Consider the following 17748-nt stretch of genomic DNA (forward strand, 5'->3'; position numbering starts at 1 on the left):
AAAAAAATTTGAAGTTTGGGGGGTTTTTTTAATCATCTTTTTTTTCCTTAAGCACTTTCTTTGTGGAATACCACTTTCCTATTGATGCTTCCAGAAGTGACACAGAAGAGATTTCAGTGACCACAGAAGTTGTCCGACTAGCTTCTAGTAAAATTACAGGAGGAGGTAAGGATTATATATTTCTTTTTGTTTCAATGGAGGGTTTGAATTTGGAAGAAATTCTGCATCTGAGAGTCCCTATTTGACTTTCTGATAGCTCTTTGGAAATGCCTTGCCTAAAGTATTGTTGGGAAAACTGAAAGGCAATCATTCAGAAACAAGTTGTAGAGCAGCATCCATATCATATACTAAGACAAATTCAAATAGGTGTGTGACTTAAATGTGAAAAGTGACATTATAATCAAATTAGTGGAGCAGGAAGGAATTGTGTGTCAGATGTCTCAATAGGGGAAGACATCCTGAGCAAACAAGATAGGAGGATTACAGAGGATAAAATGGACAATTTTGATAATATAAAATTTTAAAAGTTTTGCACAAATGAAACTAATGCATCTAAAATTTGAAAGCAAGGTAAATAGAGGGGAAACAATCTAGCCACAAAGTTTGTCTAACAAAACTAATGATGTAGAGGGAACTGATTCAAATTTATAAGAATGAGAAAAATATGAAGAATAAGAATTATAAGAATAATGAAGAAATTCAAGTCATCAATGGTCATGGGATAAAAATGTTCTAAATCCCTAATAATTAGAGAATTGCAAATTAAAACAACTCTTTTGAGTTCTATCTATCAGATTGCCATAGTTAATGAGGGTCTGTGAGAAAATAGGTACATCAATGCATTGTTCAGTGGAGCTGTGAACAGATCAAGCTGTTCTGAGAAATAATTTGGAACTATGCCAAAATGATATTAAACTGTACTATCCTGTGACCCACTGATGTTGCTACTAGAGCTGTATCATAAAGAGTTCAAAAAAAGGAATAAGGACCCATATATACAAAATTGTTCTTAACAACAGCTCTTTTTGTGGTAGCAAAGAGTTGGAAACTGTCTTATCAAGTAAGGAATGGTTTAAAAAGTTGTGATATATGAATGTGATGGAATACCAGCATGTTGAACAAAATTATGAAGGAAATGGTTCCAGAAAAATCTGAAAAACCTTGTGCAAACTGATGGCTGAGTAAAGGAATTAGGACCAGACCAGCTTGTACAATAACAGTATTGTCATGACAAAACATCTTTGAAAGACTTAGTAGCTTTGGTCAGGAGAATTGACAGTTGATTGGATATGTGAATGAGGAAGAAAGATTTAAATATGACATTGGGATTTGAATCTGGGTAATGGAAGGACAATAATAGAAAAATTTGGAAAGGTGTTGGATTTGGAGAGAGAATGAGTTCTGTTTTTGACAAATTAAATTTGAGATGTTTAGATGACAATCCAGTTCAAAATGTCCAACAACCATGTGATAATTTGGGATGTGATGTTGTATTAGAAAAATAACAAACGTGAAAGCCCTTCTGGGACCAAATAGAACAAATTTAATATCTCCCTCATTTAACAAGATGTCACTGCTACATTTTCTGTACAAAACATGCCCTAGGACATACATGTTTTCCATATATTGCATTACCTATCTCGTCTCTTTGCTTTGTGCAAGTGTTCCCCAGCCTGGAATGCTCTCCCCTTCACTTCTCTTTCACAGAATCTGAGGTTTCCTTCAAAGCACAGCTGAGGTACAATCTTTCTCCTAAAAACCATTCCTGATCCCCTTAGTTACTAGCATCTCATTCTCTTGAAATTATTTACATTTTTTTAATCCCAGCAGAGCATAGGCTTCTTAAGGGAGCAGTAAATATTCCATTTTTGTCTCACTATTGCTGGAACCTGCAACATTTTAGTTTGTGCTTTCTAAATTTGTTCTGTTGACTTGACTTCTCCAGATGGGAGGTATTTCACCTGGTGTAGATGGGGTATAAAGCCATTACAGGCCTAAGTAAAATTATGAGGGTGCCAAACACAGCATGTGTCCAAGGAAAGGTAAATAGTCAAATTTAGCAGAATTTCTCTGACCTCATCTTCATCCTCTTAAAAATAAGAATTGTTCCAATAGAAAGAGTGCTAGATTTGAAGTCAAATACCACTTACCACCCGTGTGACCTTATGGATTGGACTAGATGGCCTCTGTAGTCCCCTGCGGCCCTGTGGTCTTAGGAATCTTAAACTTGAAAAGGAATTAATTGGGAGTGAGGAGCATTTGATAACAGGAAACCTATTTTAGGTCTAGATCAGGATCTGTGGACAATACGGCCCACTCTGGCCTATGTATGCTTATGTATGGTCCATGAGCAGTGGCTAGAATTTAGTAGTTTGTAGGTCCCTGGGCTATAATGTAGAGAACTTTGAATATTAGGCTTAGAAATTTGGGGTTAATCCTATAAGTTACAGGACTCAGTAAAGGAATTTGGGATCAGAAAGTAACATAATCAAAACTGGGCTTTAAGAAGTTGAATCTGGCATTAATATATAGAATGGATTAGAAGTAGAAGAATGCAACAAGGATTGAGGAGAAAAAGAGGGAACTTCATTTCCTATACTGGGAAACCCATGTCTATACGTTATTTGTTTATTCATTTCCATTTCAGTGGTAAAATTTCAGCAGCGATCTGTGTTCCCCATACATTTTGATGGAGCAATGATAGAACATTGGTGGAAATCTGATCTCGCTTTCAAAATATACATGAAGAGAAGCACACAGAAAAAGGTACTTCATTATCAAACTGTGCATACTCTTTGACCCAGCAGTGTTACTACTGGTCTTATATCCCAAAAGATAAAAGATCTCGGAGGGAAAAGGACCCACATGTCCAAAAATTTTGTGGCAGCCCTTTTTGTAGTGGCTATAAACTGGAAATTGAATGGATGCCCATTAATTGGAGAATGGCTGAATAAACTATAGTATATGAATGTTATGGAATATTATTGTTCTGTAAGAAATGACCAACAGAGAGACTTGGAGAAACGTATATGAACTGATGTTAAGTGAAATGAGCAGAACCAGGAGATCATTATACATGGCAACAAGACTATACAATCATCAATTCTGATGGACTTGGCTCTCTTCAACAATGAGATGATTCAAACCAATTCCAATTGTTCAATGATGAAGAAAGCCTTCATCCCAGAGAGAGGACCATGGGAACTGAGTGTGGAACACAACATAGCATTTTCACTTTCTGTTATTGTTTTCTTGCATTTTTGTTTTCTTTCTCAGGTTTTTTTTTCTTTCTTGATCCGTTTTTTTCCTGTGCAGCAAGATAATTGTATAAATATGTATACATATATTGGATTTAGCATATTTTAACATATTTAACATGTATTGGACTACCAATCTAGGGTAGTCCATTTAGGACTATTGCTGGAATGGCAAACTAGGAGATTGCTTTAGGGGAACAGGTAGGGGAAGAAAGGGAAAAGTTAGAACAGAAGGTTTTACAAGGGTCAATGTTGAAAAAATTACCCATGCATATATTTTGTAAATAAAAAGCTATAATTAAAAAAAAAAGTTACTTTAATTGAGGCTGATTCGTTACCTCTCTCTCCTCTTCCCATCCCCATTCAAATTGTTGAGGTTTTTAAATTCTTCTCAGAAATGTCCAGTAAAACAAACATATGGAGAAATCCTTACCTTAAAAAAATAGATTGATTGTCACTTGTTTGTCCCAAACCTCAGATCTTTACAACTAATAGTAATCTTTTTCTTCCTTAAAAATTTTTATAGCACATTTCCTAGACTTCTCCTTATATTCTATATGAAATATTAATATCACTGATTTATTACTGAAAGGGATATCAGAAATCATCTAGCCTAACTCCCTTACTTTACAGGAATGGAAACTGAGGCCAAAAGATATTTAAGTGATTTGTCCAATGTAACACCTGTAGGGAGTGCCATCAAGCCAGGATTGGAATCCTAATTACCTGACTCCAAGTCTGCTGCTCTTTCAAATGCCATACTGACTTCAAATATATGTACCCCTCTCATCCCCCATGCACACTTCCAAAAAAAACCCTGTTAAAATGTAAATTTTTTTAAGGACAGATGTTATTCTTCATCTTTCTAAATCAAGCCTATGACCTTACTCATTATAATCACTTACTAAATGTTTATTGAATTTTTTTTTAATAATTATAACTTTTTATTGACAGAACCCATGCCTGGGTAATTTTTTACAACATTATCCCTTGCATTCACTTCTATTCCGACTTTTTCTCTCCCTCCCTCCACCCCTTCCTCCAGATGGCAAACAGTCCTATACATGTTAAATATGTCGCAGTATATTGTAGATAGTATGCAGAACTGAACAGTTCTCTTGTCACATAGGAAAAATTGGATTCAGAAGGGAAGAAAAACAAAAATGCAAATCGTTTACATTCATTTCCCAGTGTTCTTTCTTTGAGTGTAGCTGCTTCTGTCCATTATTGATCAATTGAAATTGAGTTAGATCTCTTTATCGAAGAGATTCACTTCCATCAGAATACATCCTCAAACAGTATCGTTGTTGAGGTATATAATGATCTCCTGGTTCTGCTCATTTCACTTAGCATCAGTTCATGTAAGTCTCTCCAAGTCTCTCTGTATTCATCCTGCTGGTCATTTCTTACAGAATAATAATATTGCTGTTTATTGAATTTTTGAAAGAAAATGTAGTCATTAGTGATTGTCTTTGAAATTTGTTGGGAGGAGAAAAAGAAATAGGGAAAGTGAGGAAGATGGGAAAATTTTGGAGTGAAAGGTAAATTTAGTTTGGGATATGTATTTTCTTATATCTCTAAAATATATGTTTGCCTGACTTGGAGTCAGGTAATTAAGATTCCAACAGGATTTAATTTCCTCTCCTAATCTTTTTATTCATACTTACAATGTAACATCTTCTCTGGACCTTTAGAAGTTTAACACTGCTTTGCTTTATTCCTCGTTTCAGGCAGAATTAATTGGTTCAGCAGTGCTTCCTCTGCAAGAGGTCATTTGCTCACAGCTGCTAACCTACAGTGGCCAGCTGCCCATGGAGGAGAAAAGTCAGGCATCGTTTGGACCTCTCAAGGTACATAAATGTTATGATAGACCTGCTACATACTTGCCTAGGATCAATGCTTTTCACCATATATGTTCCTGACTCTCATTACCAGAAATCTTTCCCCCACTCTGAACAATCAACTAAGTAATTTGCATGCAAACTTCCACTTTCTAATTGCCTCCTCCTTGTGACTCAATAGCTCTAATTAATATATAATTCCCTTTATTTGCTATTAATCTTTATCCAACTTAATCCTATCCATCCTCAAATCCAAATCTCTTTTTATGCCCTCTGAAATCTTAACTCTGTTGTTAATAAACTTCCCCTTCATCCTACATCACTCTTTCCCCCATCTTTTTTGTGTTTGTGGAAGCCTAGCTTTTTGAATGAATATTAAGAGGTACAGTATGCCAAACATTTGGCTAAGTTCTGAGAATATAAAGAGAAAAAGAAAAGATAGTACATACCTTCAAGGAGCTCTCACATCATAATTGAGAAAGAGAACACCCATAGAAAGATTAAACTGCAAGGCCAATGCAAACAGCAGAAGTCTTTTTTTAGAAAATAAATCATCATCACTCCTTCCCATCTGACTGTTCTGTTTACATTCTCCCCAACATGCTGGTTTAGGAAGAGGAATTAATATACTCCATACTTCCCATTGCTTCTTTTAGACCTCTCTTAGGTTAGTTACTGTTGCTCAGTAATCTCACTTTTTTCAAGATTCATTTGCATCTGCCTCTACATCTTCTTTGAATCCTTATTGCTGTGATTTGCCTGTGTCCATGCTGTTCTTCCTTTTTCATGATGTTCTCTACCTAGCTAGGTTTTTCTCAGTAACTTAAGCCCTGTCTTTATCTGTGATGATCCAGTCATATTATTGTCCTTTGAACATCCTGTTTTATCAAGCATCTTACCTCTCATGATCTGAATCTCCTAAATTTTACATCTGTCATGCTTTATACCTCATTCTCATCCCAAAACTATATACTCCTGAGCTTCATACTTCTGCTCTCCAAAAAAAAACTCTTAACTTTGTCTCATTCCTTTCCCTTTCTAAACATATTCTTTATCCTCAGCAATTTCCATTTGTTCCATCCCGCTTGCTAATCTCACCTGTCCACGTCCTCATTCATGTCTACCTCAACTCTACTATCCCAGGACTGTACTCTAGATCTTCCCACCATTCCACTTCTCTGTAACATCTATTCCATAACTCACAAAGTTATTTTCATGTTAGATGGCTACCTCTCTTGATCCTTCCATCTTTTGGCATTTGTTAAGACCTCGCTCCCCTGGATAAGACTGCATCCATAGCCACTCTTTCAATATTGACTGTACTTTCTCTCATACCTCCTCAGAATCAGGATGTTCCTTGCTCCTCGTTGCTACTTCCAGACTTCCTCTCCACCATTTCTCAGTAGCCTGAGGCTGCTCATCTTTGAGATTCATGTTGTTCAAATTTCATCATTCAATCCAAATTCTGATAGCTATTATCTGCCAATCCCCTTGCTGACTCAGTTTCACTCTTTCCTCTCCCTTTCTTTCCTTTTCCCTCTCCTCCCTATATTTTATCTTCATGTTAGAGGACTTCAACATACAAGTTGATAAGTGCTCAAGTACCTCAGCTTGCTACTTCCTTGTTCCGTTCCCATTTCTCCACTGTGCCTCAGGCTGGAATGGACATAGTCTTGTCACTCTTCACAAGGGTTTGCTTCCATGTTAAGAACTCTGAAAGTCCTTTATTTGGTCATCCTTTTTTATCTTTCCATCTATCTCTAGGCCTTCTCATCCTCTTCTTATCCTTGCTATGACCTGCAAACACCCCCCTCAGTGTTTTCTGAGCTATCATCCCTTTTCTACCTATATTCTGTTCCTTCCCTAGTCAAGTCTCTCCCATAATCCCCTCTTTCACTTTTTTAGCTGAAGATCTTGCCTCCCACTTTAACAAAAAGGGGGAAAAAAGTAAGCCATTCCACAAGAGTTCCTCTTCCCTTTGTTTTATTGCATATCTCCTCCTTTACTCATCCTTCTGTTATCATCCCTCAACATCTGCTCCTTCACAGAAGTTTCTGATGAAGAGGTGGCCCTTCTGTATGTCGTGGTCAGCTCCTCTTCCATGCACCCTTGATCCCATGCCCCGCCATGTCCTCCAGCAGACTGCCCTCACTGCCCTCTCCAGTCGCTAATCTTCATATTCTATCTACTGGTTCTTTTCTCACTGCCTACAAATACTTCCAAGAAGCCTACAATTTTAATTATTGTCCAGATCTTACCTTGACCTGTTCTATTATTCTAGATCCCTCCTCTTCTTCCCAGATAAACTATGAAAATGCCATCTCTATTTGATACATCATCTATATTCCTCTCCTCTGTAATCTATGTTGCCTGTATCATTCAAGAAAACTTTTTTTTCCAAAATTGCCACTTATTTTTTTATTGCCAGAGTTAATGGTCCTTTTTCCATTTTCATTCTTTTCTTGGCCCTTCTCTGCAACATTTAATATTTCTATATCATTTTAAGGATTGCAGAGTGCTTTATATATGTTTTTGAATTTCAAACTATTGACCACTTTCTGCCTCGTCTGTTGGTTTTCCTTCTGTCTGTCCCCTTTATGTCCCTTCATCTAAGCCTCACATTTGCATGTGCCCCAGGAGTCTGTGCTAGACTTTTTTCTTGTTTCTTTCTTTACTCTCACTTGATGATGGAGCAGATCTACAGATCTAGCCCTATTCTTATCCTGGCCTACAGTCCTACATTGCCAACTGCCATTTGGATTTCTCACACATCTCTAACTTAACATTTTCCAATCAGAATTCATCTTTCTTCCCTAGAGTCTCCCACCTTCCAAATAATATATACTTTTGAAGACAATGTCACTCTCCCAATCAACCAGACTTACTGCCATCCTCAATTTCTTTCCTTCATCCTAAAAGTCCAATCTTTTGCTCAGTCTTGTTTCTCTCTTCACATCTTATGGTTATACTCCTATCACTTGTGTGTGTGTGTCCCCATTATCCACACAAACAGCCTTAGTTTAGGCTTTCATCTCCTCACAACTAAACTACCTACTGCAAAGCCTTGTAATTTGTCTCCCTAATGCAAACCTCTGTCTGTTGTAGTATATTCTTCTCACAAGTGCTAAGTGTAGGTCTCATCATGTCAATCCCCTATTCGGTAGACTGAATCCCTGTTACTCCTGAATCAATTATAAATTCCTCTTTTTGACATTTAAGGCTCTTTATGATAATAGCAAAGGCTAATACTTATTTATATAAGACTTTAACATTTATAGATTGCTTTATATGTATTGTCATGTCTATCTTAGATTTGAACTCAAGTCTTTCTGGCTCCAAGTCCTGCATTCTATCTGCTATGCCCCCTAACTGACTGGCTCTTTCCTGTATTTCCTTGCCACACACTCTTCAGTATAACCAGACTTTTCCACTTACTATTCCTCCCACAGAATCCTCTATCTCCTGTAGCTTTTAGTAACTATTCATCTTGCCTGGAATTCTTTTCCTCCTCACCTGTAACATCTCAGAATCCTGAGGTTCTCTCCAGATTCAGCTCAAATATCATCTTTATAGGAATCTTTGCTCAGTTCCCTCAACTGCTAGTATAGTTCTGAGATTATTTTCCATCAGCTGTGTGTGTATTTTGTATATACCTAGCTATAGGAAGTGTTAAGTGTCTGAAGCTAGATTTGAACTCAGGTCCTCCTGACTTTAGGGCCGGTGCTCTGTCTACTGCCCCACCTGGCTGCCCCATGCATGCCCAGTCTTAATACAGTCCTTGGCACATAATAAGTGCTTGTGAAATGCTTGTTAATTGACATACTTTATACTTTGGTTGTTTCATCATCTTCTCTGGGTTTAATTATCATTTTTACATAATAATTCCCAAATCCAAAAAATCCAGATTCTGTCTTTCTTTTAAATTCATTCCTGAATTGCCAACTGCCTGTGGGATGTCTTCATATAGTTATCCTCTCAACCTTTCTAATTCAAGATATCCAAACTTGAATTCATATCTTTTTCCCTAACCTTGTACCTTCACCAGACTTTCAACTTTTTCTGTTCTGGGCTCAACAATATTCCCATTTACTTAAGTTCATAACCTCAGAGTAATTATTGATTTTTTTCTTCTTCTTCACCTTCTTTCCTCCCACCATATCTAGTCAGTTGTTGATTGTGCCTACAATCTCTGCTCTCCACCCACAGTCTGACTATTCTGTCATGACTTCCCATCTGAACTATTATAATAATAATATTATTAATTTTTTTCATCAATGTCTTTTCTCTCCAATCCATCTTCTATATCTCTGCCAAAATAATCTTTCCAGCTCCCTTGGGTCTTGGGTCAAGGAGGTATTCAAAGCTCCTTTCATAGTTGATCATTGTTATAGTATTGCTGTTATCATGTACAGTGTTCTCTGAGTTTGACTCATTTCATTTTGCATCAGTTCATATCAGTCTTCCCAGATTTTTCTTAAACCATCTTGCCTCTAGAGCTTACTGTATGGCCTTTCAGGATGACCTGGGCAGACCTTAGCTTTAGGAAATTCACTTTGGCAGTTGACTGGATGATGGATTAGAATGGAGAGAGATGTGAGGCAGGAATACAAATTAGAAGATTATTATATAGTCCAGGTAAAATGGTATGGTGAGGACTTGAATTAGGGTAGAGGCTGTCTGAGTGAAAGAAAAAAGATTATATATAGTTGTTAGGAAGGGCAAAGCAACAAGATTTGGCCATGGATTTATATGTGGAATAAGGGTAAGCAAGGATTTAAGAAAGACCTTGAGATTATGAGCGTGGTCAACTAAGAGTGTACACAGTAGTGAATGAAAGATTCAAAAGAGAGGGAGGTTTGGGGGAGAAGATAATGAGTTCTCTTTTGAAATGCTTATGGATTTGAGTTTTAGATGACCCAAAGGCAGTTTGTGATGCAGGACAGCAGTCTAGGAAATTGAGCAGGGCTGAATATTTCTGTGAATCACTTCTATCAACATGTTAACTGAATTTTAAAAGAATTGATGAGATCACCCAGTCCTCCCTAGTTCTTAATCTTTTCTCTCCCTCTCAAACTTATATAATATTTCATTTACCTATGTAGTTTTTCTGTTCTCTGCCCTACATTCCAGGAAAATATAATCGCTTCAAAAGCACAGATGCTTCATTTGTGTTTTTGTATTCTGCCCACATAACATACTTGCTTAGAATAAGCACTTAACAAATTGTTAAACTTAGTGTAGAAATTCTTTCTTGTTATAGATCATTTGAGACTAAGGCATTTTTTCCTATTAAAACATGGCATCAAGATTTTTAGAGGCAGTCAAATTGGCACAAGTTGATCAAGTTTGGGGCCTAGAAGTCAGTAAGTTCAAATCTGGCATCTGATACTTTCTAGATATGTGATCCTAGAGAAGTAATTTAACTTCTGTGTGCCTCAATTTTCTCAAATGTAAAATGGGGATGATCATAATAGCACCTGTCTCCCATAGTTGTTGTATGTATCAAATGGTAATAGTCAAAAGCACTTAGCACAAGGCCTGACACATGGGCACCTAATTAATACTTGTTTTCTTCCTTAAAGTGGTAGGAAGATGAGATGAGCCCTGAATTTCCAGAGAGAAGATTTGGCTTAGCTATGATAAACTTTTTGATCTTTATCTGTCAAATAGGCATAATATTTATATTGTTTTTGTGAGAATCACATGTGATGATCTGTATTGTGTTATTCTACTTTCATTTGCTCTATAAATAGATACTCTTATTCTAAGGCTATTCCAATGGAGATGTTTCCTCAGCTCAGATTTATTCTGGCGTTAGTCTGCTTCACATATCATCTTCAGAAGAGCCCTCTGTTTACTTAAGTCCTTTTTAGTCCTCTGAGATTCTTATGTGTAACTATATGTAGCATATCACCCACAGGAAAATGTGTTTACCCAATCACACAGCTCATTAGGATCAAGAGCTGGATGAGGAGCCCATTGCTAGGGATTTTCTACTTTTAAACTTTTTGGACTTTGTTCTGACTAATTTTTATCCTAATTCTAACATATTCATAATTTATAGCCATGATTCAATTCAATTCAGCAAGGATTTATTAAACATCTGTACATAGTTGTTGAGAATAGTGACAAAAGGAAAAGTAATCAGCTCTTACAGAGCTTATTATAGTCAACTGAGAGAACACAATGTAGGTACAAGATAATTGAAAAAGACTGCCATACCAACTGCAGAATATTTCTTAGAGAAGTTGAACTTCAACAGAAGTTAACAACAGAAGGCCTTGGAATCAAGGTCAAAGGAATTTATGAACCTGAAAAGCTAGACTGCTAAAAAGAAGTTTATAATAGGCATTTGGAAGTCAGCCTTTGCTATGCATGAATAGAAAGACTGAATTCCTTAGTGGCAAGGTCCCAACAGGGAGTAAAGTAGTGGAGGAGTCCTGGCAGAGAAGTAAAGTTTCTAGTAGAGAGATCCCAACAGAGAGTTATAAAGTCTCATTAGGGAAATAGGTGAGGATAAACAGAGGGTAACACTGAAAGAGAATGTCATTCCAGCGGGCAAAGTTTGCTGCCATAGAGAGAGATTTTTTGGCATATTAGGTCCTCTGCAAGGAGTGAGCTTTTACAAGGAAATCTGAGACAAAAGTTTCAATCGAATGAAATTCCCTCAATTTTGTCACTGCCCCTAGGCGTAGGTGAGACCACTTACTGGGAGTAGTTTTGAGCCAATGATAGAGATCAGTAGAAATCTAGAATACTTCAACTAATCCCACCAAGATAAACCACTTTATTTTGGTTCCTTGGGGTGGGTCTCACAGAGGCAGGGTTCAAGGAGAATTTCTCCTTGAAGGAGTTTTCAGAGTTTTGGGGTTCCCCCTTCAGTTTCAGGCTCTCCTCGTCATTATAATTACCCTTCTAGGAGCTAGCTCTTTCCCTCTGCCTTACAGCTCTCAGTACAGCTTGCAGTTGACAACAAAGGTACAAGTGGCACAAACTCCAAGTTACTCAGTGCTATCCAGCAGCCTCCAGTGTGCATTCTTACAAGTCCAACCAAACAATTCCCAGGAACAAATCAAAGTGCTACACATGACAAAAACCCTCAAGCCTGGACTCAAGTTAATGAAGATGCTTCAAAGCAAAAACAATATTTAGGACACTGGGGCCCAGATCCCACTATGTCGAAGCCATCAGGGCCCAGGACTTTGTCACCCTCCAACAGCACAAGAATCCCAATAGACAAATCAACAGAAGAAAAACCTCTGCTATTACACGTCTTGTTGATGGTGCCTGATGGAAAAGACTTTATTACTGGAACTTCTGAAAAGCAGCAAACATGCAATGTATATTTAAACTGTAAACTCTTTAGTACAGAGGAGGTAACAAGATCTGCTATTATATGGGGCACAACACAGCCTACCTTTAACTTCACCCAGGTAAACATTCCATTCATCATTTAGTAACCATTTATGTACAGCTTCCATTGTAGTCCTCTAATAACCTGTTGATGTAATAAGACTCTGTGTCCCCCTGATCTTTGGGGGAGATAGGCCTGGTTTGGAGAAATCGTGAATTTCAACCCCTTCTGGCCTCTGGGAACATCCCCAGCCTTCTGTCTGGTCTGGGAAACAATTATTGATTTGAAATTAGCTTCTCAATTGCTCTCTAGCCCAAGCTATAAAAAGCTACATAAAATCAAGACTCTGTATCCCAATCTTTGCTATCTTCCTAATCAGTAAGAGGCCCACTGAGAGAGAGAGCTTTTCAGTGAAAATAAACCCATATTTGCTAAACATCAGTTGGAGATTGGGATTGCGAATTCTTTCACAAAACCTGCCTGGGGACCTCTATTGCTGTTAGGATATCTCACCCCTCAGCATTGTTGTATAGAGATGACCCTGGTGTTTAAAGAGTCTCCCAATGCAGCACAATTTCTAGTCGTTTTTTCCAAGCTAGAGATATTGTAACTTTTATCCTGAAGAGTGGATCTGTTTCTGTTGTCTTAGGACAAACTGACTAAGAATTGAAAAGACTGACTAAGCCAAACACCAGCCCTCTTTCCACCTACTCTACTGTTATTCTCTGAATTATGACTTATGGTCATTCAGTTTAACTAAATGTGAGAAGGAGGAAGAGTTTGAAATAATGCCAAAAAAGGTTACACAGTATTTTCAATTATTTTGAATGCTCTGAACCATTGAATTTGGTTTTGAATCTCCAATTTAGTTTTGGGCTCCTGACTGCAATATTTTTTCTACTATGAAGCATTGAATTCCTGTATATTTTGTTCTCATATATTCTTTAACCACATTTTCCACCAGGTAACACCTGTCTCTTTGACCCCCAAATACTTGGAAAGACTTAAGAACAATGTAATGGTAATTGAGGCATGGAACAAGGTTCGAAGCCCAGGACAAGACAGGCTGCTTGGACTGGTGAAGCTCCCTCTCCATCAGTTTTATATATCATTCAAGTAACTCTTTTATAAAATTATTTTATTTTCCATGGGGCTCAAACTCATTGGGAATGATATTTGCAAAGAACAACAAAATCAGGTTACTTTTCACCTAGCAAATCTTTTCCCCAAAATAGCTTCTTCCTTTCTTACTGATATATTCTTTAAAGTAGTCTTACAGTTACTAATCTGCCATCTCTTCAAGCATTATGTAGATAAAGAAACTGAAATTCAGAGGTAAAGTCACTCATAAAGCCAGGATTCGCCTGCAGATTCTGTGAGGTGCTTTTGTCGGGGTATAGAACTAATACCGAGAAAAATTCCAGAACTTGAGCTTTGGAGCTAGCTCAGAATCTGGGAGACGGTCTTGATCTGGCAGCCCCAGTTCCCTTCCCCCTCTATAGATTGTAGGGATGGGGATGTGAAGGCCTCCCAGGGGAAAAGTGCTAGTGACAATCTGGAAAGCTAACTCAAATTTTCTTTCTTCAGAGACCCCAAGATTTCTCGCCTACTCCTTGAAGCTCAGTACCCAGTGATTGCAGTTGACAGCTACACACCTGTGATAGATGTATTCACAGGACATCAGAATGGAAGCCTTCGGGTATTTTTAGCTATGGGCTCTGCTAATCAGATAACAGCCCTACAAAGGTTGAAGAATGAAGATGGACCAGTACCTTCCTACAGCACCAGGCCACCTCATTTTCTGGACCAGCCACCTCCATCTCTTGTTATGGTAGTATCCAAATACTTTAATGTGGAAGTTAAACAGTGAATGAGGACCATCATCCCCTCTTTTTAATACTATTTCAAACTAAAACCCACTTTGGTAAACCATGAATCTATTTCTTGTATAACAACTGTGAAGTAATTGTAGCTCTTCCCACTAGTTGCTATGGTTACCAGTCATGCCTAATTCCCAGGCGTTCAGAAACTCTCTGGCCACTGTCTTGCACAGTGGTTCTTTACCAATATTACCTCAGTCAGAGGTCTTCAGAGATCTCTGGCCACCTCCTCTCTGAGCAGTGGTTCTAACATTTAACAGAGCACCCGAGGACAGCTGCTTGCAAGCTCAAGATGTTTATTCCATGTGTTCACATCCTGCCCTTTATTGACCTCCTGCTCACTCCTAGTGAAGTCCTGACAAACTCCCAGTAAATTCTACCTACTTCCTGGTCCCCAGGGCTTAAAAAGGGTCTATGAGATCACACACACAGCCAATAGAGAAGGAGACGCCTCCCATTGATGATGCGATCTCAATGTGACCAGAGCTTCTGCTCACAAGGCAGTCGCTGCTGGTCACAGAAAACCACATCCAGGGGTCTCAGGCTTAAAGGCCTTAGTACTTTTTGATTGCCCTGTCTGTGCTTCCTCTTCAGACTCTTACAAGTAATAATAAAAATTAATCTTTTCATTTCCATATTAAAACTAACAAAGTGTGTTGAGGAGGAAAAAGGGAGCCATTCACCACAATCTGGTGCTATAGCTTGTTCAAAGATTGTCACTCCTAATTGATGGAAAACCGAGGCTCAAAGACAGTGATTTATGAGCCAGATTCTAAACCCAGATGTCATAAATCAAAATCCAGTGTTGCTTCCTTTCTGATATCTAATTCAAAATACTTCTGTAGCATTTTATAATTTTTAAGTTTCACATCCATTATCCCAACATCCATTATCCCATTTGATCTTCATAATTAGTTCTATGAGGGAAATCAGTTAAAAAAGAAAAATCTGTCGCCCTAAATTCTCTGTCCTCTTATTTAATCACTTTTATTTCTATATCAATCTATTAGACTTTCTTTGTTACCTTATTTTAACCTCATAATTACCCAGTGAGATAGGTAGTTTAAGTTAGTTTTTATAGCTGAGAAAAGCAAAAATCAGAATGATTAAGGGATTTAGCAGAAGTGAAGTTTAAGTCAGTAGTAAAGTTAGGATGAAAACTCAAGTCATCAGACTCCCAAATCTTCTCTGCTTTCTGTTTCCCAAGTTGAAGCACAAAGCTGACACTCAACATCTTCCAAGCTGTGATCAGTGAATTATACAGCAGATGTTACTGGTCTCTGTCCACAAATTATAATGCTTAACCCCCTTTTCTGATTACTAAAAGAATACATATTCCAGCTTATGAAAACCTAACAATAGGATTTCCTTTTGCTTTATGGTGATATTATGTTACCTTAATGTATTAATTTGCATGCTAGAATCACAGAATCTTGGTCAAAATCTTAAAGTCATACAGTTTAAATCATGCCCCAATTCAGTAATTCCCTTACTCAATGATTTTAGATTTTAGCATAGAATTTCTAGCCAAGGAAGGACACAAGTATATATGACGCAAGTATTGCCTAAGTATGCATAAAATCGTGTTTACAAAGCATTGTAGTGTTTGACAAAAGGGAAAGTGGCATTTGAATTGCTTGAAGGATGGGTTTGACAAGTATTTATACCTCAACACATTTTAATAAAATTTCTTTTAAATCTTATTTTTTACATGGTTGTGTTAATTGTTGTCCAGCATAAATCTTGGCCAGATCCTTACAAGGTTCTTAACTTTTTTTCATCCCCACATTCTCTCCAGCATTTTGGCTGGCTTTCCAAGGCTTGGAAAGCAAATGTCAGGAATCTACCAGTCACCATAGGTTTTACAGGTCATCCTTCCTTCAGAAATTACATAGACACTTAACAAGGCACTCTACTTCCTTTCCTCAAAATATGTCTTAGCACAAAAAATAAAATGCCTTTGTTTCTATCAGTTATCTTTTTTTTCTTCATGTTTTCAATCTATGGTTCTGCAGCACTGGAAAAAAAGAAAATGGTTATTTAAGTTACTTTTCTCTTCCTATATGAATGGTTTCTGTTTCTCTTTAGCAGAGAGATGGTCAGGGAGATGGGCTGATTGAGCACCAATTTGAGATCTATGTGGAAAAAGTTAAAGGACTTATCCCACTCCAGTCGACAGTCTGGGGAGAAGCAGACTGTTATGTCCAATACTGCTTTCCTGTTCAAGACTCAAAGGACAGTACATTAAAAGGAACTAAATTACCTCAAAGTGGTAGGTATAATATATCATAAAAATTTTCCTTCATTCATTCTTCAGTTTAAATGTCTTTGTATAAATACCTCCATGCTGTGGGATAAAGGCTGAAGGTGAAGGTGAGGCAGGGTTACAAAGATGCAAAAGAAGGGGCCTCTGCCCTTTGGAAATAAGACAAATATTCAATAATGTAGGGTGTAATAAATGTCCTGACTTAGATATGATAATTTCCAAAGTGCTGTGGAATTCAGACAAAGAGAAAATTACTTTCACCTTGAAAAATGAGAGTTGGTTTTTTGGAAGAGATAGCAGTTGAATTTTCATTACCCAGATTTGCTTACTGATTTAAGGCCTTGCATTCTACTTTCAAACAAAATTTTATACCCTTATTTTCACTCCTTTAGTGACAAATGTGACAATTTGTGTGACAATTTTTTACATTCAAATGTAGATGTTCCGTTAGAAGGAGAGAGATGTCCTTCAGGCTGATAAGTGCCAGTGGCTTGCATGATACACTTAGAGTGAATCCAAGTGATAGCATTTACTTATCTTCTTTGGAGCTCCAGATATGTTTGTTTGCCATGTCAACTATATAATTTAATGTCTTTTATAGCCATAGAATGTTAGACTTGTAGGACCACAAAGTAAAGAAATGTCAGTTACAAAAGATCTTCAAACTTAAAATGTCAGTGCTAGATAGAACTTGAAAGCATAGAATGTCAGACTTGGAAGAGATGTTAAAAATTTAGAACATTAATGTAGAGCGGGATCTTATAGATCTTAAAGTACAACCTCCTCATTTTACAGAGGAAGAGTTTAAGACTCATAGATGTGCAGTGACATGAATCAAGTTAACTATGATTCATTGTCTGCACTCCATAGGACCTGGCCCAGAGCTAGCATGTATTTGTTATTCCCAAAAGAGTTATTGAACTATATCACATTAAATTGCTCTTCTTTTCCATAGGAATCACTCTAAAGCCTTTTCGTTCAGCAACCACATTGTGTGTCCCTGACCCCATCTTCAACCACAAATATCTTCATTCTCTCTTGCTTCCACCGGAAGTTCCATTACAGAGACTCTTGCTTAGTGCTTTTTCAGCGTGCGGGTTGGTGCCTGGAGGAGGAATCCAATTTGAAATCTGGTGCAGGTAATAATAAT

General features: G+C 37.5%; 1 protein-coding gene across 5 annotated transcripts in view; it reads left to right on the plus strand.

The window, feature by feature from the left end:
* C2CD3 (C2 domain containing 3 centriole elongation regulator) overlaps positions 1-17748 on the plus strand; it is a 143482-nt gene that overhangs the window by 54161 nt on the left and 71573 nt on the right. For all 5 annotated transcript variants that reach the window (XM_051987129.1, XM_051987128.1, XM_051987127.1 and 2 more), the window contains exons 11-18: positions 53-165; positions 2648-2766; positions 4988-5107; positions 12046-12531; positions 13417-13568; positions 14040-14283; positions 16421-16604; positions 17554-17737. In XM_051987129.1, the coding sequence (XP_051843089.1) occupies positions 53-165; positions 2648-2766; positions 4988-5107; positions 12046-12531; positions 13417-13568; positions 14040-14283; positions 16421-16604; positions 17554-17737 (1602 nt within the window). The remainder of the gene's footprint in view (positions 1-52; positions 166-2647; positions 2767-4987; positions 5108-12045; positions 12532-13416; positions 13569-14039; positions 14284-16420; positions 16605-17553; positions 17738-17748) is intronic.

The sequence above is a fragment of the Antechinus flavipes genome, chromosome 3 (assembly GCF_016432865.1).
Source record: "Antechinus flavipes isolate AdamAnt ecotype Samford, QLD, Australia chromosome 3, AdamAnt_v2, whole genome shotgun sequence".
Taxonomy (NCBI): Eukaryota; Metazoa; Chordata; class Mammalia; order Dasyuromorphia; family Dasyuridae; genus Antechinus; species Antechinus flavipes.